The following is a 23,455-nucleotide window of genomic DNA, read 5'->3' as shown; positions in this document are numbered from 1 at the left end:
GCCTCACGCCAAGGTCCGAGGTTTGATCCCAGCTCTGGGTCACTGTCCATGTGGAGTTTGCACATTCTCCCCATGTCTGCGTGGGTTCTGCCCCCACAACCCAAAGATGTGCAGGCGAGGTGGATTGGACACGATAAATTGCCCATTAATTGGAAAAAATGAATTGGGTACTCCAAAATATAAAAATAAAAATGGAATGGAATGATCGGAGTCTAATGATACTGAAGCAGAATTCAACAGGGAAATGCTTAAGAGAGACTAAAGATCCAAAGCTAAGATGTTCGGCTAGCTCCCTTAAAGTCAAAACAGTATAAAACTGGGACAGTAGAAGCAGTCACTGAAGGAGGGGACAGAAGTGTAACTCGAGCCCAATATAATCAACATTTAGTCCATAAACCTGCTGACCCAGATAGGATTGACCGGTGGTCCAAAGAATTGCCGACCCCAAAGAAAGGGAGTATGGCAACATGGGAGGGGCTCGAGAGATTGAGACAGATTTACAACCTCCATCCATTAGATGACGTTCAAGTTCTGACTAATAAACCCCAAACGAGAAACTGACCAACTTGTTAGAGAAGTCAAAACAGCATTCGGGGATGCTGAACAATTAGTGCATGATGGATGGCTGGGAAGCAAACAGTGGTTATTAAGATATAATCCACCGAGAACTGATTGGGCTAAAATTACTGATTGTCGACAGAATAAATCTGGGGATGTTTCCGAATACGAACAGAGATTTATAAGTGTGGGCAGAACGCTCAGGAATGGAGTTGCCAGGGGAACTGAAGTCGTGGGATGGCAGTACTTTTGAACTGTTAAAGTCTGCATTCCTTGCTGGTTTAAAAATAGATGTGTCCAATGCATTGAAACTAGTGTTTCCTGATTGGGGTCAAGGGGTAACTACTTATACGGCATTAGTAAATATGTGCTCAAATTGATAGATTCTAAAATCCATGTTTTTCAAACAGAGACGCAACCTAAAGGAGAAGCAATTCAAACAGGAAAAAATGCCATGTATAATTCAAATGCTTCTCAAAAATCAAAAGAGGGGAATGTTATTTTTGTGGGAAAGAAGGGCACTGGGCTAGGTCATGCCGAGCTAGATTACAAGAACGGCAAGAACAATACGTGCCTGCAAACTCGGCTCCTGCTCCCAATTCCACACCTACAGATCATCCACAATTTCCACCACCCCGCTCTGAGGAGTGGGCTGAGTGGGAAGCGTTAAAACAATTATCACCACAACGTAGAGCTGCACTATTGGACATGTCAAAAAACTAGAAACGCCCACTCTCAGCCCCTCCGTCCCTGCCTCTCCACGCCTTGCTTGAAAATAGAAGAGATGGATTATATGTATTAATGTGCATGGACGGTATGGAAGTGGACTGCCTCTTCGATACAGGAGCAGAGTTAACATTCTTCTGTCGGAATTTGAAAGAATATTTCCTTTGGATTCCAAACAGACTTTGGCTCATGGAATAGGGGGAGATCCAGTAACTATTAAAAGAACGAAGCCTATGTCAATAGAATTCGGTCCTCATGAATGAATTTCTCCAGTCTGGGTAGGCAAAGTGGATCAGGCCATTCTGGGTTTGGATATTCTATCCCAACTGAATTCTTCCCGAAAGCTTTGAAAAGTAACATGGGCAGTTTGAACATTCAGGAAAGATCGGCTTTACGAACACCCGACCTGGGCCAAAGATAAGAACAATTGTGGATTATTATATATAGAACCAGCATCATTCACTGTTAGCACTCCACCTTGCACCAAACAATACCCTATCAACACGTCCTCAATTGAAGGGATTTTGCTTATCGTAAAAGTTAGAAGAGGGGCATTGATCAAAATACACAGTTCATCAAACAGTCCAGTTTGAACTGTGAAAAAGGCAAATGGCGTTTACCCAAAAGCAAATCAGTGTATTGATTAAAAAAAACTCCTTTGGTAGCCAACCTCTCTGACCCCAGAACTTGAATGGTTCTCAGTTATTGATTTGGGTAATGGCTTCTGGGTCACTACCAATAGCACAGGAAGTGCAACCTTGGTTTGCATTTACTATTCAATAGCAACAGTACACCTGGACAAGATTACCACAGAGTTTTCACAACAGTCCTATTGTATTCCATATGGCATTGCAAAATCATTTGAAGGAATGACCCGAGATGCCCTCTACCATTATCCAGTATGACGATGACATTCTATTAGTCACTATTAAGGAAGAAGACCATGAAAAGGATTTGCACATGTTGTTAAACCATCTCAGTAAAAGGGGTCATTAAAGCCAACATGTGCCTTAATGGACCAGAATGTTGTGCTTATATCCCAGGCTATTCCAAATAAATCACAGATTTGGCAAACCACATTCAAAAAGAAGTGGAAAAATTAAGACAACCCGAGTCTAACACTCTTTGGAGTTGGGCTGTGGACTGATTGGGTCCTTGGGAGCCTCAGTGGTACTAGGTCTGGCTATATTTTCTGCAGCGTATGTGTCTAAGAGAATGAATGACAAGAAACTGAAATAGCAATATCCTTACAGGGCATGGGAGGCTCTTTTTATTGATTCCTTGTTCCTGATATAATTTACCAAATCTACGAATGTAAAGGCTTGTAACTCTTTTAAATGCTTGTAACCCATTCCAATATTGAAGGACAGGATCCATCAAAGACAGTTGTGAATGTCCTCAACTTATATTCCTTTCGCTTTACTATTATTTATTATTTTATCAAGTTTAAAATAATAAAAGGGGGGAGATGTTGGATTGAACAATTATAGCGGGGGGTCCTTTAAAATATTAGCTAATATGATTCTTGAAAATTACTGAATTTGTAGAAATATGAGTAAGCTATAAAATTGGCTAATCTTTTGAATACTGTCCACGACTGTCTCGAATGTTACTGCAAGTATTCTTAATGATATAAGGGTACACTCAACGAGTTTGAAACAATCTCGTAACTGAGACCTGACGTGACGTAGGGAGTTTGAACGTGGGAAAGATGATTAATAAATTTGGAGTAATTGATCAATGTCCAATTAACCAATCGCCTGTTAAGTGACTGACACTTTCCTGAACAAATCAAGGGGGTCTCAGCTGAGAATTAGAACCAATGAAACTAAGTAAGGGGCTAAACCCAGATAAGGATTCCCTTAAGAATGTGATCCCTCCAACGGATTAGCAGAGAAATTGTAGCCGTCGGAGAATCGTTGAAGCATTGGTAAAAATTACTTTTGAGGCCTTTGTTGAAATGACTTTTAATTTTGTAAATCTGAAGTCACTTTTATCTTGAAGTTGTTGCTTTCACTCGTTGATGTCTCAAGGACATTTCGAGACACACAGGAAAATGTCTTTCCAGTTAATTTTGTGTGAATGTACCAAAATGTGTTCTTAAAAGAAATAAACATTACTTACATTCATTCAACCGGACTGACTTATTTGTGAGCGAGAGCTAAGGCGAATCTTACTTGCAGTGACACAGACTCGGATTAACAAGAGAATCTCCGCCAGCTCACACCTTTATTACTGCTGAGGAAGTTCACAACCATTCATGGCAACCGCGGAGATACATGAAGTGTGGGGAGGTCAGTCACCCTCCCCAGGGGCGCAGTCACCCTCGCCCTCCCCAGGGGCGCAGTCACCCTCGCCCTCCCCAGGGGCGCAGTCACCCTCGCCCTCCCCAGGGGCTCAGTCACCCTCGCCCTCCCCAGGGGCTCAGTCACCCTGCCCAAGGGCGCAGTCACCCTCGCCCTCCCCAGGGGCGCAGTCGCCCTCCCCAGGGGCGCAGTCGCCCTCCCCAGGGGCGCAGTCGCCCTCCCCCAGGGGCACAGTCACCCTCGCCCTCCCCAGGGGCACAGTCACCCTCGCCATCCCCTGGGGCTCAGTCACCCTCGCCATCCCCTGGGGTTCAGTCACCCTCGCCCTCCCCAGGGGTGCAGTCACCCTCCCCAGGGGCACAGTCACCCTCGCCATCCCCTGGGGTTCAGTCACCCTCGCCCTCCCCAGGGGTGCAGTCACCCTCCCCAGGGGCACAGTCACCCTCACCCTGCCCAGGGGCACAGTCGCCCTGCCCAGGGGCACAGTCGCCCTCGCCCTGCCCAGGGGCACAGTCACCCTCGCCCAACCCAGGGGCGCAGTCACCCTCGCCCTCCCCAGGGGCGCATTCACCCTCCCCAGGGGCACAGTCACCCTCGCCCTGCCCAGGGGCGCAGTCAACCTCTCCCTCCACAGGGGCGCAGTCACCCTCGCCCACCCCAGGAGCACAGTCACCCTCGCCCTCCCCAGGGGCACAGTCACCCTCGCCCTGCCCAGGGGCACAGTCACCCTCGCCCTGCCCAGGGGCACAGTCACCCTCGCCCTCCCCTGGCGGTCACGGCGTCACCTCTGGCCACTGGATCCTCAGATGTTTTAGAGTTTGCAGGAAGTACCGGGGGGGTCTACAGATCACATTGAGCAGGGGCTGCTGCTCCGTCCCCTCCTCCCCCTCACCGCGGGCTGCCGGCACCCTCAGCTGGCGGCTGTGAAGGTGCAGCGGGACGTGTCGAGACTTCGGCTGCGTCAAGCCCAGACGCCTCAGCACACCTTCTGGTAACTTCTATAAAGGACCAAGACAGAGGAGACAGGAAAACGTTATGCTGACTGACCCTCCTTACACTCCATCCTTCTCCCCCTCCCTCCCCCTTCCTCTATTCCCCCTCCACTCCCCCTCTCTGTCCCTCCTCCTCCTGCTCTGTCCCCTCCCCACAATCCCTCCTTCCCCCTCTCTCTCTGTCCCTCCTCCCACTCTGACTCCTCCCCCTCTGTTTCCCCCCACTCCCCCTCTCTGTCTCCTCTCCCCCTCCCCCTCTCTCTGTCTCCTCTCCCCCTCCCCCTCTGTCTCCCCCTCCTCCCCTCTGTCTCCCCCCACTCCCCCTCTCTCTCTGACTCCTCTCCCCCTCCCTCTCTGTCTCCCCCTCCTCCTCTCTCTGTCTCCCCCCACTCCCCCGCTCTCTGTCTCCTCTCCGCCTTCCTCCCCCTCTCTGTCTCCCCTCCTCCCCCTCTCTCTTCTCCCCCTCCTCACCCCCTCTCTGCTTGCCCCCTCCTCCCCATCTCTCTTCTCCCTCCTCCTCCCCTCTCTCTGTGTCCCTCTCCTCCCCTCTCTGTCTCCCCTATCTGTCTCCCCCTCCCCCTACCTCCCCCCATCTGTCTCCCCCTCCTCACCCTCTCTCTGCTTCTCCCCTCCTCCCCATCTCTCTCTTCTCCCCTCCCTCTCTGTGTCTCCCCCCCTCTCTCCCCCTCTCTCTTCTCTCCCCTCTCTTTCTCTACTCTCCCCCTTCCAGTCTCCCCCCTCTGTCTCCTCTCTCCCTTCCTCCCCCTCTCTGTCTCCCCCTCCTCCGCCTCTGTCTCCCCATCCTCCGCCTCCCCCTCTTCTCGCTCACTTCCCCTCTCTCTTCTCCCCCTCCCCCTCTCTCTTCTCCCCCTCCCCCTCCCTCTTCTCCCCCCTCCCCCTTTCTCTTCTCCCCCTCTCCCTCTCTGTCTCTCCCTCCTCCGCCTCTGTCTCACCCCTCCTCCCCATCTCTCTTCTCCCCCCTCCCTCTCTCTCTTCCCCCCCCTCCCTCTCTCTCTTCCCCCCTCCCTCCTCCCCTCTCTCTGTCTCCCCTCTCTCTCTCTTCGCCCCCCCTTCCCCTTTCTCTCTTCTCCCCCCTCCCTCTTCGCCCCCTCCCTCCAATTTCTCCTATAACCCTCCCCCACCAAGTCCCCTCATCCCATCATCTCCCCCCACCCCAGCCCCATCCAGCAGCCGCCCCCTCCCCTCCGTCCGTACCTGTGGCTCGAGGCTGTTCCATTTTGAATATTTGTGATCTCCAAGAATGGGGCACCCGAGTGCCAGTGCGAGGTGTACCCGGACCTGATGCTTCACGCCTGGGGGAAGAGAGAGGGAGAGGCAGTCATTAAGCTGCAACGGCAGAGACCCCAGTCCTCCCCCCACCCAACTTCATTCAGCGACACAGAGCGAGAGGGGGCGAGAGCTGGGCTCACCTGTACACTGTCATGTGAGAGTACCTTTAAGACATGGATGTTTAAGCAATGTACCTTGAAGAAAACAGTGATGTCAGAGAGTGGGTGGAGCTCGGTTTTAGATCAGCCATTTTGCAGTTTAGTTTTGCAGTTTGAAAAGAGCTTGGGAGTGTCTGTGTTTTGCAGTGAGCTGGATCTCTGCCATGAAAGACTATCTCTGGATCATTTGGGTGATTTAAACTCATAATAGTAAAGCCTTTAACCTGATGTGATTCTGTTTAAAGATGTTAAGTCTCTTGGAAGTTTGAAGGAACGTTTTGAGGAATTATTTACTGTTGCAATATTTTCTGAGTTATCTTTGAAGTAAGGGGTGTTAAGAGATCCAATGTTTATTTAAGATGTTAAGTTGAGTTCATGGAATAAACATTGTTTCGGGTTTAAAAACCCACGTGTCCGTAATTGTAATCCCGCACGTAGGGAACAAGCCGCGCGCTAGGAAAAGCAACAATAAAGGGGGAGGTTGGTTGAACTCTATGATACATTTTGGGGTTCTGAAAAAGCTTTGTCCATAACAACACACACCGTGCTTTGTGACCACATGGCTGAGGGTCAATGAGTAGGTGGGAAATGGGTGGGGGGCAGGATAGATACTTGTGGGGAGGTATAGCAGAGGGAATCCATACAGATGAATCCGGGAACAGCAATCGAGTCCCCAGGCTCGGACCAATATATTCCCCTCCCCTTCACATTGGGGCGGGGATCACAATTAGAAAGCTCCTGGACAAGGTCTACACCTGGGAGGTGACAACATGTTCAAGTGAACCCTGGAGAGGGATGGACCTTTCCGGAAGGGCGTCCCACCACGTGCTTGGGAAGCAGCGGCTGGGAGCTGGGCACCCTCGGATACGGCTCCTGACCGGCTCTGGGGCCCCCGAGGCGCTCCTCACCTGTGAGCGGCTGCAACTCCACCAGAGCTGTGCCTCCGGAACTTTCCAGAACTCGGTACTGTGTCACGGCACTGTGGGCGGCACGATTCTGGCGCGCCCGCAACATGGTGCCCTCCATATCGCCAACACGGAACACGGGAGCCAGGCCCATCTGCACAAGAGAGAGAAAACTTTACTCTGTATCTAACCCCGTGCTGTACCTGTCCTGGGAGTGTTTGATGGGGACAGTGTAGAGGGAGCTTTACTCTGTATCTAACCCTGTGCTGTACGTGTCCTGGGAGTGTTTGATGGGGACAGTGTAGAGGGAGCTTTACTCTGTATCTAACCCTGTGCTCTACCTGTCCTGGGAGTGTTTGATGGGGACAGTGTAGAGGGAGCTTTACTCTGTATCTAACCCCGTGCTGTACCTGTCCTGGGAGTGTTTGATGGGGACAGTGTAGAGGGAGCTTTACTCTGTATCTAACCCTGTGCTGTACGTGTCCTGGGAGTGTTTGATGGGGACAGTGTAGAGGGAGCTTTACTCTGTATCTAACCCTGTGCTCTACCTGTCCTGGGAGTGTTTGATGGGGACAGTGTAGAGGGAGCTTTACTCTGTATCTAACCCCGTGCTGTACCTGTCCTGGGAGTGTTTGATGGGGACAGTGTCGAGGGAGCTTTACTCTGTATCTAACCCCGTGCTGTACCTGTCCTGGGAGTGTTTGATGGGGACAGGGTAGAGGGAGCTTTACTCTGTATCTAACCCCATGCTGTACCTGTCCTGGGAGTGTTTGATGGGGACAGTGTAGAGGGAGCTTTACTCTGTATCTAACCCCGTGCTGTACCTGTCCTGGGAGTGTTTGATGGGGACAGTGTCGAGGGAGCTTTACTCTGTATCTAACCCCGTGCTGTACCTGTCCTGGGAGTGTTTGATGGGGACAGGGTAGAGGGAGCTTTACTCTGTATCTAACCCCATGCTGTACCTGTCCTGGGAGTGTTTGATGGGGACAGTGTAGAGGGAGCTTTACTCTGTATCTAACCCCGTGCTGTACCTGTCCTGGGAGTGTTTGATGGGGACAGTGTTGAGGGTGCTTTACTCTGTATCTAACCCCGTGCTGTACCTGTCCTGAGAGTGTTTGATGGGGACAGTGTAGAGGGAGCTTTACTCTGTATCTAACCCCGTGCTGTACCTGCCCTGGGAGTGTTTGATGGGGACAGTGTAGAGGGAGCTTTACTCTGTATCTAACCCCGTGCTGTACCTGTCCTGGGAGTGTTTGATGCGGACAGTGTAGCGGGAGCTTTACTCTGTATCTAACCCCGTGCTGTACCTGTCCTGGGAGTGTTTGATGGGGACAGTGTAGAGGGAGCATTACTCTGTATCTAACCCCGTGCTGTACCTGTCCTGGGAGTGTTTGATGGGGACAGTGTAGAGGGAGCTTTACTCTGTATCTAAACCCGTGCTGTACCTGTCCTGGGAGTGTTTGATGGGGACAGTGTAGAGGGAGCTTTACTCTGTATCTAACCCCCTGCTGTACCTGTCCTGGGAGTGTTTGATGGGGACAGTGTAGAGGGAGCTTTACTCTGTATCTAACCCGTGCTGTACCTGTCCTGGGAGTGTTTGATGGGACAGTGTAGAGGGAGCTTTACTCTGTATCTAACCCGTGCTGTACCTGTCCTGGGAGTGTTTGATGGGGACGGTGTAGAGGGAGCTTCACTCTGTATCTAACCCCGTGCTGTACCTGTCCTGGGAATGTTGATGTGGACAGTGTAGAGGGAGCTTTGCCCTGTATCTAACCCCGTGCTGTACCTGTCCTGGGAGTGTTTGATGGGACGGTGTAGAGGGAGCTTCACTCTGTATCTAACCCCGTGCTGTACCTGTCCTGGGAATGTTGATGTGGACAGTGTAGAGGGAGCTTTACTCTGTATCTAACCCCGTGCTGTACCTGTCCTGGGAGTGTTTGATGGGGACAGTGAAGAGGGAGCTTTACTCTGTATCTAACCCCGTGCTGTACCTGTCCTGTGGGAGTTTGATGGGGACAGTGTAGAGGGAGCTTTACTCTGTATCTAACCCCGTGCTGTACCTGTCCTGGGAGTGTTTGATGGGGACAGTGTAGAGGGAGCTTTACTCTGTATCTAACCCTGTGCTGTACCTGTCCTGGGGGTGTTTGATGGGGACAGTGTAGAGGGAGCTTTACTCTGTATCTAACCCCGTGCTGTACCTGTCCTGGGAGTGTTTGACGGGGATAGTGTAGAGGGAGCTTTACTCTGTATCTAACCCCGTGCTGTACCTGTCCTGGGAGTGTTTGATGGGGACAGTGTAGAGGGAGCTTTACTCTGTATCTAACCCCGTGCTGTACCTGTCCTGGGAGTGTTGGACGGGGATAGTGTAGAGGGAGCTTTACTCTGTATCTAACCCCGTGCTGTATCTGTCCTGGGAGTGTTTGATGGGGACAGTGTAGAGGGAGCTTTACTCTGTATCTAACCCCGTGCTGTACCTGTCCTGGAAATGTTGATGTGGACAGTGTAGAGGGAGCTTTACTCTGTATCTAACCCCGTGCTGTACCCGTCCTGGGAGTGTTTGATGGGGACAGTGTAGAGGGAGCTTTGCTCTGTATCTAACCCCATGCTGTACCTGTCCTGGGAGTGTTTGATGGGGACGGTGTAGAGGGAGCTTCACTCTGTATCTAACCCCGTGCTGTATCTGTCCTGGGAGTGTTTGATGGGGACAGTGTAGAGGGAGCTTTACTCTGTATCTAACCCCGTGCTGTACCTGTCCTGGGAGAGTTTGATGGGGACAATGTAGAGGGAGCTTTACTCTGTATCTAACCCCGTGCTGTACCTGTCCTGTGGGAGTTTGATGGGGACAGTGTAGAGGGAGCTTTACTCTGTATCTAACCCCGTGCTGTACCTGTCCTGGGAGTGTTTGATGGGGACAGTGTAGAGGGAGCTTTACTCTGTATCTAACCCTGTGCTGTACCTGTCCTGGGGGTGTTTGATGGGGACAGTGTAGAGGGAGCTTTACTCTGTATCTAACCCCGTGCTGTACCTGTCCTGGGAGTGTTTGATGGGGACAGTGTAGAGGGAGCTTTACTCTGTATCTAACCCCGTGCTGTACCTGTCCTGTGGGAGTTTGATGGGGACAGTGCAGAGGGAGCTTTACTCTGGATCTAACCCCGTGCTGTACCTGTCCTGGGAGTGTTTGATGGGGACAGTGTAGAGGGAGCTTTACTCTGTATCTAACCCTGTGCTGTACCTGTCCTGGGGGTGTTTGATGGGGACAGTGTAGAGGGAGCTTTACTCTGTATCTAACCCCGTGCTGTACCTGTCCTGGGAGTGTTTGACGGGGATAGTGTAGAGGGAGCTTTACTCTGTATCTAACCCCGTGCTGTACCTGTCCTGGGAGTGTTTGATGGGGACAGTGTAGAGGGAGCTTTACTCTGTATCTAACCCCGTGCTGTACCTGTCCTGGGAGTGTTGGACGGGGATAGTGTAGAGGGAGCTTTACTCTGTATCTAACCCCGTGCTGTATCTGTCCTGGGAGTGTTTGATGGGGACAGTGTAGAGGGAGCTTTACTCTGTATCTAACCCCGTGCTGTACCTGTCCTGGAAATGTTGATGTGGACAGTGTAGAGGGAGCTTTACTCTGTATCTAACCCCGTGCTGTACCCGTCCTGGGAGTGTTTGATGGGGACAGTGTAGAGGGAGCTTTGCTCTGTATCTAACCCCATGCTGTACCTGTCCTGGGAGTGTTTGATGGGGACGGTGTAGAGGGAGCTTCACTCTGTATCTAACCCCGTGCTGTATCTGTCCTGGGAGTGTTTGATGGGGACAGTGTAGAGGGAGCTTTACTCTGTATCTAACCCCGTGCTGTACCTGTCCTGGGAGAGTTTGATGGGGACAATGTAGAGGGAGCTTTACTCTGTATCTAACCCCGTGCTGTACCTGTCCTGTGGGAGTTTGATGGGGACAGTGTAGAGGGAGCTTTACTCTGTATCTAACCCCGTGCTGTACCTGTCCTGGGAGTGTTTGATGGGGACAGTGTAGAGGGAGCTTTACTCTGTATCTAACCCTGTGCTGTACCTGTCCTGGGGGTGTTTGATGGGGACAGTGTAGAGGGAGCTTTACTCTGTATCTAACCCCGTGCTGTACCTGTCCTGGGAGTGTTTGACGGGGATAGTGTAGAGGGAGCTTTACTCTGTATCTAACCCCGTGCTGTACCTGTCCTGGGAGTGTTTGATGGGGACAGTGTAGAGGGAGCTTTACTCTGTATCTAACCCCGTGCTGTACCTGTCCTGGGAGTGTTTGACGGGGATAGTGTAGAGGGAGCTTTACTCTGTATCTAACCCCGTGCTGTATCTGTCCTGGGAGTGTTTGATGGGGACAGTGTAGAGGGAGCTTTACTCTGTATCTAACCCCGTGCTGTACCTGTCCTGGGAGTGTTTGACGGGGATAGTGTAGAGGGAGCTTTACTCTGTATCTAACCCCGTGCTGTATCTGTCCTGGGAGTGTTTGATGGGGACAGTGTAGAGGGAGCTTTACTCTGTATCTAACCCCGTGCTGTACCTGTCCTGGGAGTGTTTGATGGGGACAGTGTAGAGGGAGCTTTACTCTGTATCTAGCCCCCTGCTGTACCTGTCCTGGGAGTGTTTGATGGGGACAGTGTAGAGGGAGCTTTACTCTGTATCTATCCCGTGCTGTACCTGTCCTGGGAGTGTTTGATGGGGACAGTGTAGAGGGAGCTTTACTCTGTATCTAACCCGTGCTGTACCTGTCCTGGGAGTGTTTGATGGGGACGGTGCAGAGGGAGCTTCACTCTGTATCTAACCCCGTGCTGTACCTGTCCTGGGAATGTTGATGTGGACAGTATAGAGGGAGCTTTACTCTGTATCTAACCCCGTGCTGTACCCGTCCTGGGAGTGTTTGATGGGGACAGTGTAGAGGGAGCTTTGCTCTGTATCTAACCCCATGCTGTACCTGTCCTGGGAGTGTTTGATGGGGACGGTGTAGAGGGAGCTTCACTCTGTATCTAACCCCGTGCTGTATCTGTCCTGGGAGTGTTTGATGGGGACAGTGTAGAGGGAGCTTTACTCTGTATCTAACCCCGTGCTGTACCTGTCCTGTGGGAGTTTGATGGGGACAGTGTAGAGGGAGCTTTACTCTGTATCTAACCCCGTGCTGTACCTGTCCTGGGAGTGTTTGATGGGGACAGTGTAGAGGGAGCTTTACTCTGTATCTAACCCTGTGCTGTACCTGTCCTGGGGGTGTTTGATGGGGACAGTGTAGAGGGAGCTTTACTCTGTATCTAACACCGTGCTGTACCTGTCCTGGGAGTGTTTGACGGGGATAGTGTAGAGGGAGCTTTACTCTGTATCTAACCCCGTGCTGTATCTGTCCTGGGAGTGTTTGATGGGGACAGTGTAGAGGGAGCTTTACTCTGTATCTAACCCCGTGCTGTACCTGTCCTGGGAGTGTTTGACGGGGATAGTGTAGAGGGAGCTTTACTCTGTATCTAACCCCGTGCTGTATCTGTCCTGGGAGTGTTTGATGGGGACAGTGTAGAGGGAGCTTTACTCTGTATCTAACCCCGTGCTGTACCTGTCCTGGGAGTGTTTGATGGGGACAGTGTAGAGGGAGCTTTACTCTGTATCTAGCCCCCTGCTGTACCTGTCCTGGGAGTGTTTGATGGGGACAGTGTAGAGGGAGCTTTACTCTGTATCTAACCCGTGCTGTACCTGTCCTGGGAGTGTTTGATGGGGACAGTGTAGAGGGAGCTTTACTCTGTATCTAACCCGTGCTGTACCTGTCCTGGGAGTGTTTGATGGGGACGGTGTAGAGGGAGCTTCACTCTGTATCTAACCCCGTGCTGTACTTGTCCTGGGAATGTTGATGTGGACAGTATAGAGGGAGCTTTACTCTGTATCTAACCCCGTGCTGTACCCGTCCTGGGAGTGTTTGATGGGGACAGTGTAGAGGGAGCTTTGCTCTGTATCTAACCCCGTGCTGTACCTGTCCTGGGAGTGTTTGATGGGGACGGTGTAGATGGAGCTTCACTCTGTATCTAACCCCGTGCTGTATCTGTCCTGGGAGTGTTTGATGGGGACAGTGTAGACGGAGCTTTACTCTGTATCTAACCCCGTGCTGTACCTGTCCTGGGAGAGTTTGATGGGGACAATGTAGAGGGAGCTTTACTCTGTATCTAACCCCGTGCTGTACCTGTCCTGTGGGAGTTTGATGGGGACAGTGTAGAGGGAGCTTTACTCTGTATCTAACCCCGTGCTGTACCTGTCCTGGGAGTGTTTGATGGGGACAGTGTAGAGGGAGCTTTACTCTGTATCTAACCCTGTGCTGTACCTGTCCTGGGGGTGTTTGATGGGGACAGTGTAGAGGGAGCTTTACTCTGTATCTAACCCCGTGCTGTACCTGTCCTGGGAGTGTTTGACGGGGATAGTGTAGAGGGAGCTTTACTCTGTATCTAACCCCGTGCTGTACCTGTCCTGGGAGTGTTTGATGGGGACAGTGTAGAGGGAGCTTTACTCTGTATCTAACCCCGTGCTGTACCTGTCCTGGGCGTGTTTGACGGGGATAGTGTAGAGGGAGCTTTACTCTGTATCTAACCCCGTGCTGTACCTGTCCTGGGGGTGTTTGATGGGGACAGTGTAGAGGGAGCTTTACTCTGTATCTAACCCCGTGCTGTACCTGTCCTGGGAGTGTTTGATGGGGACAGTGTAGAGGGAGCTTTACTCTGTATCTAACCCCCTGCTGTACCTGTCCTGGGAGTGTTTGATGGGGACAGTGTAGAGGGAGCTTTACTCTGTATCTAACCCGTGCTGTACCTGTCCTGGGAGTGTTTGATGGGGACGGTGTAGAGGGAGCTTCACTCTGTATCTAACCCCGTGCTGTACCTGTCCTGGGAATGTTGATGTGGACAGTATAGAGGGAGCTTTACTCTGTATCTAACCCCGTGCTGTACCCGTCCTGGGAGTGTTTGATGGGGACAGTGTAGAGGGAGCTTTGCTCTGTATCTAACCCCATGCTGTACCTGTCCTGGGAGTGTTTGATGGGGACGGTGTAGAGGGAGCTTCACTCTGTATCTAACCCCGTGCTGTATCTGTCCTGGGAGTGTTTGATGGGGACAGTGTAGAGGGAGCTTTACTCTGTATCTAACCCCGTGCTGTACCTGTCCTGGGAGAGTTTGATGGGGACAATGTAGAGGGAGCTTTACTCTGTATCTAACCCCGTGCTGTACCTGTCCTGTGGGAGTTTGATGGGGACAGTGTAGAGGGAGCTTTACTCTGTATCTAACCCCGTGCTGTACCTGTCCTGGGAGTGTTTGATGGGGACAGTGTAGAGGGAGCTTTACTCTGTATCTAACCCTGTGCTGTACCTGTCCTGGGGGTGTTTGATGGGGACAGTGTAGAGGGAGCTTTACTCTGTATCTAACCCCGTGCTGTACCTGTCCTGGGAGTGTTTGACGGGGATAGTGTAGAGGGAGCTTTACTCTGTATCTAACCCCGTGCTGTACCTGTCCTGGGAGTGTTTGATGGGGACAGTGTAGAGGGAGCTTTACTCTGTATCTAACCCCGTGCTGTACCTGTCCTGGGAGTGTTTGACGGGGATAGTGTAGAGGGAGCTTTACTCTGTATCTAACCCCGTGCTGTATCTGTCCTGGGAGTGTTTGATGGGGACAGTGTAGAGGGAGCTTTACTCTGTATCTAACCCCGTGCTGTACCTGTCCTGGGAGTGTTTGACGGGGATAGTGTAGAGGGAGCTTTACTCTGTATCTAACCCCGTGCTGTATCTGTCCTGGGAGTGTTTGATGGGGACAGTGTAGAGGGAGCTTTACTCTGTATCTAACCCCGTGCTGTACCTGTCCTGGGAGTGTTTGATGGGGACAGGGCAGAGGGAGCTTTACTCTGTATCTAGCCCCCTGCTGTACCTGTCCTGGGAGTGTTTGATGGGGACAGTGTAGAGGGAGCTTTACTCTGTATCTATCCCGTGCTGTACCTGTCCTGGGAGTGTTTGATGGGGACAGTGTAGAGGGAGCTTTACTCTGTATCTAACCCGTGCTGTACCTGTCCTGGGAGTGTTTGATGGGGACGGTGTAGAGGGAGCTTCACTCTGTATCTAACCCCGTGCTGTACCTGTCCTGGGAATGTTGATGTGGACAGTATAGAGGGAGCTTTACTCTGTATCTAACCCCGTGCTGTACCCGTCCTGGGAGTGTTTGATGGGGACAGTGTAGAGGGAGCTTTGCTCTGTATCTAACCCCATGCTGTACCTGTCCTGGGAGTGTTTGATGGGGACGGTGTAGAGGGAGCTTCACTCTGTATCTAACCCCGTGCTGTATCTGTCCTGGGAGTGTTTGATGGGGACAGTGTAGAGGGAGCTTTACTCTGTATCTAACCCTGTGCTGTACCTGTCCTGGGGGTGTTTGATGGGGACAGTGTAGAGGGAGCTTTACTCTGTATCTAACCCCGTGCTGTACCTGTCCTGGGAGTGTTTGACGGGGACAGTGTAGAGGGAGCTTTACTCTGTATCTAACCCCGTGCTGTATCTGTCCTGGGAGTGTTTGATGGGGACAGTGTAGAGGGAGCTTTACTCTGTATCTAACCCCGTGCTGTACCTGTCCTGGGAGTGTTTGACGGGGATAGTGTAGAGGGAGCTTTACTCTGTATCTAACCCCGTGCTGTATCTGTCCTGGGAGTGTTTGATGGGGACAGTGTAGAGGGAGCTTTACTCTGTATCTAACCCCGTGCTGTACCTGTCCTGGGAGTGTTTGATGGGGACAGTGTAGAGGGAGCTTTACTCTGTATCTAGCCCCCTGCTGTACCTGTCCTGGGAGTGTTTGATGGGGACAGTGTAGAGGGAGCTTTACTCTGTATCTAACCCGTGCTGTACCTGTCCTGGGAGTGTTTGATGGGGACAGTGTAGAGGGAGCTTTACTCTGTATCTAACCCGTGCTGTACCTGTCCTGGGAGTGTTTGATGGGGACGGTGTAGAGGGAGCTTCAATCTGTATCTAACCCCGTGCTGTACCTGTCCTGGGAATGTTGATGTGGACAGTATAGAGGGAGCTTTACTCTGTATCTAACCCCGTGCTGTACCCGTCCTGGGAGTGTTTGATGGGGACAGTGTAGAGGGAGCTTTGCTCTGTATCTAACCCCATGCTGTACCTGTCCTGGGAGTGTTTGATGGGGACGGTGTAGAGGGAGCTTCACTCTGTATCTAACCCCGTGCTGTATCTGTCCTGGGAGTGTTTGATGGGGACAGTGTAGAGGGAGCTTTACTCTGTATCTAACCCCGTGCTGTACCTGTCCTGGGAGAGTTTGATGGGGACAATGTAGAGGGAGCTTTACTCTGTATCTAACCCCGTGCTGTACCTGTCCTGTGGGAGTTTGATGGGGACAGTGTAGAGGGAGCTTTACTCTGTATCTAACCCCGTGCTGTACCTGTCCTGGGAGTGTTTGATGGGGACAGTGTAGAGGGAGCTTTACTCTGTATCTAACCCTGTGCTGTACCTGTCCTGGGGGTGTTTGATGGGGACAGTGTAGAGGGAGCTTTACTCTGTATCTAGCCCCCTGCTGTACCTGTCCTGGGAGTGTTTGATGGGGACAGTGTAGAGGGAGCTTTACTCTGTATCTAACCCGTGCTGTACCTGTCCTGGGAGTGTTTGATGGGGACAGTGTAGAGGGAGCTTTACTCTGTATCTAACCCGTGCTGTACCTGTCCTGGGAGTGTTTGATGGGGACGGTGTAGAGGGAGCTTCACTCTGTATCTAACCCCGTGCTGTACTTGTCCTGGGAATGTTGATGTGGACAGTATAGAGGGAGCTTTACTCTGTATCTAACCCCGTGCTGTACCCGTCCTGGGAGTGTTTGATGGGGACAGTGTAGAGGGAGCTTTGCTCTGTATCTAACCCCATGCTGTACCTGTCCTGGGAGTGTTTGATGGGGACGGTGTAGATGGAGCTTCACTCTGTATCTAACCCCGTGCTGTATCTGTCCTGGGAGTGTTTGATGGCGACAGTGTAGACGGAGCTTTACTCTGTATCTAACCCCGTGCTGTACCTGTCCTGGGAGAGTTTGATGGGGACAATGTAGAGGGAGCTTTACTCTGTATCTAACCCCGTGCTGTACCTGTCCTGTGGGAGTTTGATGGGGACAGTGTAGAGGGAGCTTTACTCTGTATCTAACCCCGTGCTGTACCTGTCCTGGGAGTGTTTGATGGGGACAGTGTAGAGGGAGCTTTACTCTGTATCTAACCCTGTGCTGTACCTGTCCTGGGGGTGTTTGATGGGGACAGTGTAGAGGGAGCTTTACTCTGTATCTAACCCCGTGCTGTACCTGTCCTGGGAGTGTTTGACGGGGATAGTGTAGAGGGAGCTTTACTCTGTATCTAACCCCGTGCTGTACCTGTCCTGGGAGTGTTTGATGGGGACAGTGTAGAGGGAGCTTTACTCTGTATCTAACCCCGTGCTGTACCTGTCCTGGGCGTGTTTGACGGGGATAGTGTAGAGGGAGCTTTACTCTGTATCTAACCCCGTGCTGTACCTGTCCTGGGGGTGTTTGATGGGGACAGTGTAGAGGGAGCTTTACTCTGTATCTAACCCCGTGCTGTACCTGTCCTGGGAGTGTTTGATGGGGACAGTGTAGAGGGAGCTTTACTCTGTATCTAACCCCCTGCTGTACCTGTCCTGGGAGTGTTTGATGGGGACAGTGTAGAGGGAGCTTTACTCTGTATCTAACCCGTGCTGTACCTGTCCTGGGAGTGTTTGATGGGGACAGTGTAGAGGGAGCTTTACTCTGTATCTAACCCGTGCTGTACCTGTCCTGGGAGTGTTTGATGGGGACGGTGTAGAGGGAGCTTCACTCTGTATCTAACCCCGTGCTGTACCTGTCCTGGGAATGTTGATGTGGACAGTATAGAGGGAGCTTTACTCTGTATCTAACCCCGTGCTGTACCCGTCCTGGGAGTGTTTGATGGGGACAGTGTAGAGGGAGCTTTGCTCTGTATCTAACCCCATGCTGTACCTGTCCTGGGAGTGTTTGATGGGGACGGTGTAGAGGGAGCTTCACTCTGTATCTAACCCCGTGCTGTATCTGTCCTGGGAGTGTTTGATGGGGACAGTGTAGAGGGAGCTTTACTCTGTATCTAACCCCGTGCTGTACCTGTCCTGGGAGTGTTTGACGGGGATAGTGTAGAGGGAGCTTTACTCTGTATCTAACCCCGTGCTGTATCTGTCCTGGGAGTGTTTGATGGGGACAGTGTAGAGGGAGCTTTACTCTGTATCTAACCCCGTGCTGTACCTGTCCTGGGAGTGTTTGACGGGGATAGTGTAGAGGGAGCTTTACTCTGTATCTAACCCCGTGCTGTATCTGTCCTGGGAGTGTTTGATGGGGACAGTGTAGAGGGAGCTTTACTCTGTATCTAACCCCGTGCTGTACCTGTCCTGGGAGTGTTTGATGGGGACAGTGTAGAGGGAGCTTTACTCTGTATCTAACCCCGTGCTGTACCTGTCCTGGGAGTGTTTGACGGGGATAGTGTAGAGGGAGCTTTACTCTGTATCTAACCCCGTGCTGTATCTGTCCTGGGAGTGTTTGATGGGGACAGTGTAGAGGGAGCTTTACTCTGTATCTAACCCCGTGCTGTACCTGTCCTGGGAGTGTTTGACGGGGATAGTGTAGAGGGAGCTTTACTCTGTATCTAACCCCGTGCTGTATCTGTCCTGGGAGTGTTTGATGGGGACAGTGTAGAGGGAGCTTTACTCTGTATCTAACCCCGTGCTGTACCTGTCCTGGGAGTGTTTGATGGGGACAGTGCAGAGGGAGCTTTACTCTGTATCTAGCCCCCTGCTGTACCTGTCCTGGGAGTGTTTGATGGGGACAGTGTAGAGGGAGCTTTACTCTGTATCTATCCCGTGCTGTACCTGTCCTGGGAGTGTTTGATGGGGACAGTGTAGAGGGAGCTTTACTCTGTATCTAACCCGTGCTGTACCTGTCCTGGGAGTGTTTGATGGGGACGGTGTAGAGGGAGCTTCACTCTGTATCTAACCCCGTGCTGTACCTGTCCTGGGAATGTTGATGTGGACAGTATAGAGGGAGCTTTACTCTGTATCTAACCCCGTGCTGTACCCGTCCTGGGAGTGTTTGATGGGGACAGTGTAGAGGGAGCTTTACTCTGTATCTAACCCCGTGCTGTACCTGTCCTGGGAGTGTTTGATGGGGACAGTGTAGAGGGAGCTTTACTCTGTATCTAGCCCCCTGCTGTACCTGTCCTGGGAGTGTTTGATGGGGACAGTGTAGAGGGAGCTTTACTCTGTATCTATCCCGTGCTGTACCTGTCCTGGGAGTGTTTGATGGGGACAGTGTAGAGGGAGCTTTACTCTGTATCTAACCCGTGCTGTACCTGTCCTGGGAGTGTTTGATGGGGACGGTGCAGAGGGAGCTTCACTCTGTATCTAACCCCGTGCTGTACCTGTCCTGGGAATGTTGATGTGGACAGTATAGAGGGAGCTTTACTCTGTATCTAACCCCGTGCTGTACCCGTCCTGGGAGTGTTTGATGGGGACAGTGTAGAGGGAGCTTTGCTCTGTATCTAACCCCATGCTGTACCTGTCCTGGGAGTGTTTGATGGGGACGGTGTAGAGGGAGCTTCACTCTGTATCTAACCCCGTGCTGTATCTGTCCTGGGAGTGTTTGATGGGGACAGTGTAGAGGGAGCTTTACTCTGTATCTAACCCCGTGCTGTACCTGTCCTGTGGGAGTTTGATGGGGACAGTGTAGAGGGAGCTTTACTCTGTATCTAACCCCGTGCTGTACCTGTCCTGGGAGTGTTTGATGGGGACAGTGTAGAGGGAGCTTTACTCTGTATCTAACCCTGTGCTGTACCTGTCCTGGGGGTGTTTGATGGGGACAGTGTAGAGGGAGCTTTACTCTGTATCTAACACCGTGCTGTACCTGTCCTGGGAGTGTTTGACGGGGATAGTGTAGAGGGAGCTTTACTCTGTATCTAACCCCGTGCTGTATCTGTCCTGGGAGTGTTTGATGGGGACAGTGTAGAGGGAGCTTTACTCTGTATCTAACCCCGTGCTGTACCTGTCCTGGGAGTGTTTGACGGGGATAGTGTAGAGGGAGCTTTACTCTGTATCTAACCCCGTGCTGTATCTGTCCTGGGAGTGTTTGATGGGGACAGTGTAGAGGGAGCTTTACTCTGTATCTAACCCCGTGCTGTACCTGTCCTGGGAGTGTTTGATGGGGACAGTGTAGAGGGAGCTTTACTCTGTATCTAGCCCCCTGCTGTACCTGTCCTGGGAGTGTTTGATGGGGACAGTGTAGAGGGAGCTTTACTCTGTATCTAACCCGTGCTGTACCTGTCCTGGGAGTGTTTGATGGGGACAGTGTAGAGGGAGCTTTACTCTGTATCTAACCCGTGCTGTACCTGTCCTGGGAGTGTTTGATGGGGACGGTGTAGAGGGAGCTTCACTCTGTATCTAACCCCGTGCTGTACTTGTCCTGGGAATGTTGATGTGGACAGTATAGAGGGAGCTTTACTCTGTATCTAACCCCGTGCTGTACCCGTCCTGGGAGTGTTTGATGGGGACAGTGTAGAGGGAGCTTTGCTCTGTATCTAACCCCGTGCTGTACCTGTCCTGGGAGTGTTTGATGGGGACGGTGTAGATGGAGCTTCACTCTGTATCTAACCCCGTGCTGTATCTGTCCTGGGAGTGTTTGATGGGGACAGTGTAGACGGAGCTTTACTCTGTATCTAACCCCGTGCTGTACCTGTCCTGGGAGAGTTTGATGGGGACAATGTAGAGGGAGCTTTACTCTGTATCTAACCCCGTGCTGTACCTGTCCTGTGGGAGTTTGATGGGGACAGTGTAGAGGGAGCTTTACTCTGTATCTAACCCCGTGCTGTACCTGTCCTGGGAGTGTTTGATGGGGACAGTGTAGAGGGAGCTTTACTCTGTATCTAACCCTGTGCTGTACCTGTCCTGGGGGTGTTTGATGGGGACAGTGTAGAGGGAGCTTTACTCTGTATCTAACCCCGTGCTGTACCTGTCCTGGGAGTGTTTGACGGGGATAGTGTAGAGGGAGCTTTACTCTGTATCTAACCCCGTGCTGTACCTGTCCTGGGAGTGTTTGATGGGGACAGTGTAGAGGGAGCTTTACTCTGTATCTAACCCCGTGCTGTACCTGTCCTGGGCGTGTTTGACGGGGATAGTGTAGAGGGAGCTTTACTCTGTATCTAACCCCGTGCTGTACCTGTCCTGGGGGTGTTTGATGGGGACAGTGTAGAGGGAGCTTTACTCTGTATCTAACCCCGTGCTGTACCTGTCCTGGGAGTGTTTGATGGGGACAGTGTAGAGGGAGCTTTACTCTGTATCTAACCCCCTGCTGTACCTGTCCTGGGAGTGTTTGATGGGGACAGTGTAGAGGGAGCTTTACTCTGTATCTAACCCGTGCTGTACCTGTCCTGGGAGTGTTTGATGGGGACGGTGTAGAGGGAGCTTCACTCTGTATCTAACCCCGTGCTGTACCTGTCCTGGGAATGTTGATGTGGACAGTATAGAGGGAGCTTTACTCTGTATCTAACCCCGTGCTGTACCCGTCCTGGGAGTGTTTGATGGGGACAGTGTAGAGGGAGCTTTGCTCTGTATCTAACCCCATGCTGTACCTGTCCTGGGAGTGTTTGATGGGGACGGTGTAGAGGGAGCTTCACTCTGTATCTAACCCCGTGCTGTATCTGTCCTGGGAGTGTTTGATGGGGACAGTGTAGAGGGAGCTTTACTCTGTATCTAACCCCGTGCTGTACCTGTCCTGGGAGAGTTTGATGGGGACAATGTAGAGGGAGCTTTACTCTGTATCTAACCCCGTGCTGTACCTGTCCTGTGGGAGTTTGATGGGGACAGTGTAGAGGGAGCTTTACTCTGTATCTAACCCCGTGCTGTACCTGTCCTGGGAGTGTTTGATGGGGACAGTGTAGAGGGAGCTTTACTCTGTATCTAACCCTGTGCTGTACCTGTCCTGGGGGTGTTTGATGGGGACAGTGTAGAGGGAGCTTTACTCTGTATCTAACCCCGTGCTGTACCTGTCCTGGGAGTGTTTGACGGGGATAGTGTAGAGGGAGCTTTACTCTGTATCTAACCCCGTGCTGTACCTGTCCTGGGAGTGTTTGATGGGGACAGTGTAGAGGGAGCTTTACTCTGTATCTAACCCCGTGCTGTACCTGTCCTGGGAGTGTTTGACGGGGATAGTGTAGAGGGAGCTTTACTCTGTATCTAACCCCGTGCTGTATCTGTCCTGGGAGTGTTTGATGGGGACAGTGTAGAGGGAGCTTTACTCTGTATCTAACCCCGTGCTGTACCTGTCCTGGGAGTGTTTGACGGGGATAGTGTAGAGGGAGCTTTACTCTGTATCTAACCCCGTGCTGTATCTGTCCTGGGAGTGTTTGATGGGGACAGTGTAGAGGGAGCTTTACTCTGTATCTAACCCCGTGCTGTACCTGTCCTGGGAGTGTTTGATGGGGACAGGGCAGAGGGAGCTTTACTCTGTATCTAGCCCCCTGCTGTACCTGTCCTGGGAGTGTTTGATGGGGACAGTGTAGAGGGAGCTTTACTCTGTATCTATCCCGTGCTGTACCTGTCCTGGGAGTGTTTGATGGGGACAGTGTAGAGGGAGCTTTACTCTGTATCTAACCCGTGCTGTACCTGTCCTGGGAGTGTTTGATGGGGACGGTGTAGAGGGAGCTTCACTCTGTATCTAACCCCGTGCTGTACCTGTCCTGGGAATGTTGATGTGGACAGTATAGAGGGAGCTTTACTCTGTATCTAACCCCGTGCTGTACCCGTCCTGGGAGTGTTTGATGGGGACAGTGTAGAGGGAGCTTTGCTCTGTATCTAACCCCATGCTGTACCTGTCCTGGGAGTGTTTGATGGGGACGGTGTAGAGGGAGCTTCACTCTGTATCTAACCCCGTGCTGTATCTGTCCTGGGAGTGTTTGATGGGGACAGTGTAGAGGGAGCTTTACTCTGTATCTAACCCCGTGCTGTACCTGTCCTGGGAGAGTTTGATGGGGACAATGTAGAGGGAGCTTTACTCTGTATCTAACCCCGTGCTGTACCTGTCCTGTGGGAGTTTGATGGGGACAGTGTAGAGGGAGCTTTACTCTGTATCTAACCCCGTGCTGTACCTGTCCTGGGAGTGTTTGATGGGGACAGTGTAGAGGGAGCTTTACTCTGTATCTAACCCTGTGCTGTACCTGTCCTGGGGGTGTTTGATGGGGACAGTGTAGAGGGAGCTTTACTCTGTATCTAACCCCGTGCTGTACCTGTCCTGGGAGTGTTTGACGGGGATAGTGTAGAGGGAGCTTTACTCTGTATCTAACCCCGTGCTGTACCTGTCCTGGGAGTGTTTGATGGGGACAGTGTAGAGGGAGCTTTACTCTGTATCTAACCCCGTGCTGTACCTGTCCTGGGAGTGTTTGACGGGGATAGTGTAGAGGGAGCTTTACTCTGTATCTAACCCCGTGCTGTATCTGTCC

At 51.8% G+C, this 23,455-nt stretch overlaps 1 protein-coding gene across 1 annotated transcript in view; it reads right to left on the bottom strand.

Moving 5' to 3' along the window:
- Positions 1 to 2,526: 2,526 nt before the first annotated feature.
- LOC140396026 (pseudouridylate synthase RPUSD4, mitochondrial-like) overlaps positions 2,527 to 23,455 on the bottom strand; it is a 33,799-nt gene continuing 12,870 nt past the window's right edge. The window contains exons 5-7 of the mRNA XM_072484081.1: positions 6,939 to 7,089; positions 5,798 to 5,895; positions 2,527 to 4,588 (exon numbers count right to left, since the gene is read on the bottom strand). Coding sequence (XP_072340182.1) covers positions 4,364 to 4,588; positions 5,798 to 5,895; positions 6,939 to 7,089 — 474 coding nt within the window. The 3' untranslated portion in view covers positions 2,527 to 4,363. The remainder of the gene's footprint in view (positions 4,589 to 5,797; positions 5,896 to 6,938; positions 7,090 to 23,455) is intronic.

This window comes from Scyliorhinus torazame, chromosome 19, assembly GCF_047496885.1.
Source record: "Scyliorhinus torazame isolate Kashiwa2021f chromosome 19, sScyTor2.1, whole genome shotgun sequence".
NCBI lineage: Eukaryota > Metazoa > Chordata > Chondrichthyes > Carcharhiniformes > Scyliorhinidae > Scyliorhinus > Scyliorhinus torazame.
This window is presented reverse-complemented; position numbering and strand designations above follow the sequence as displayed.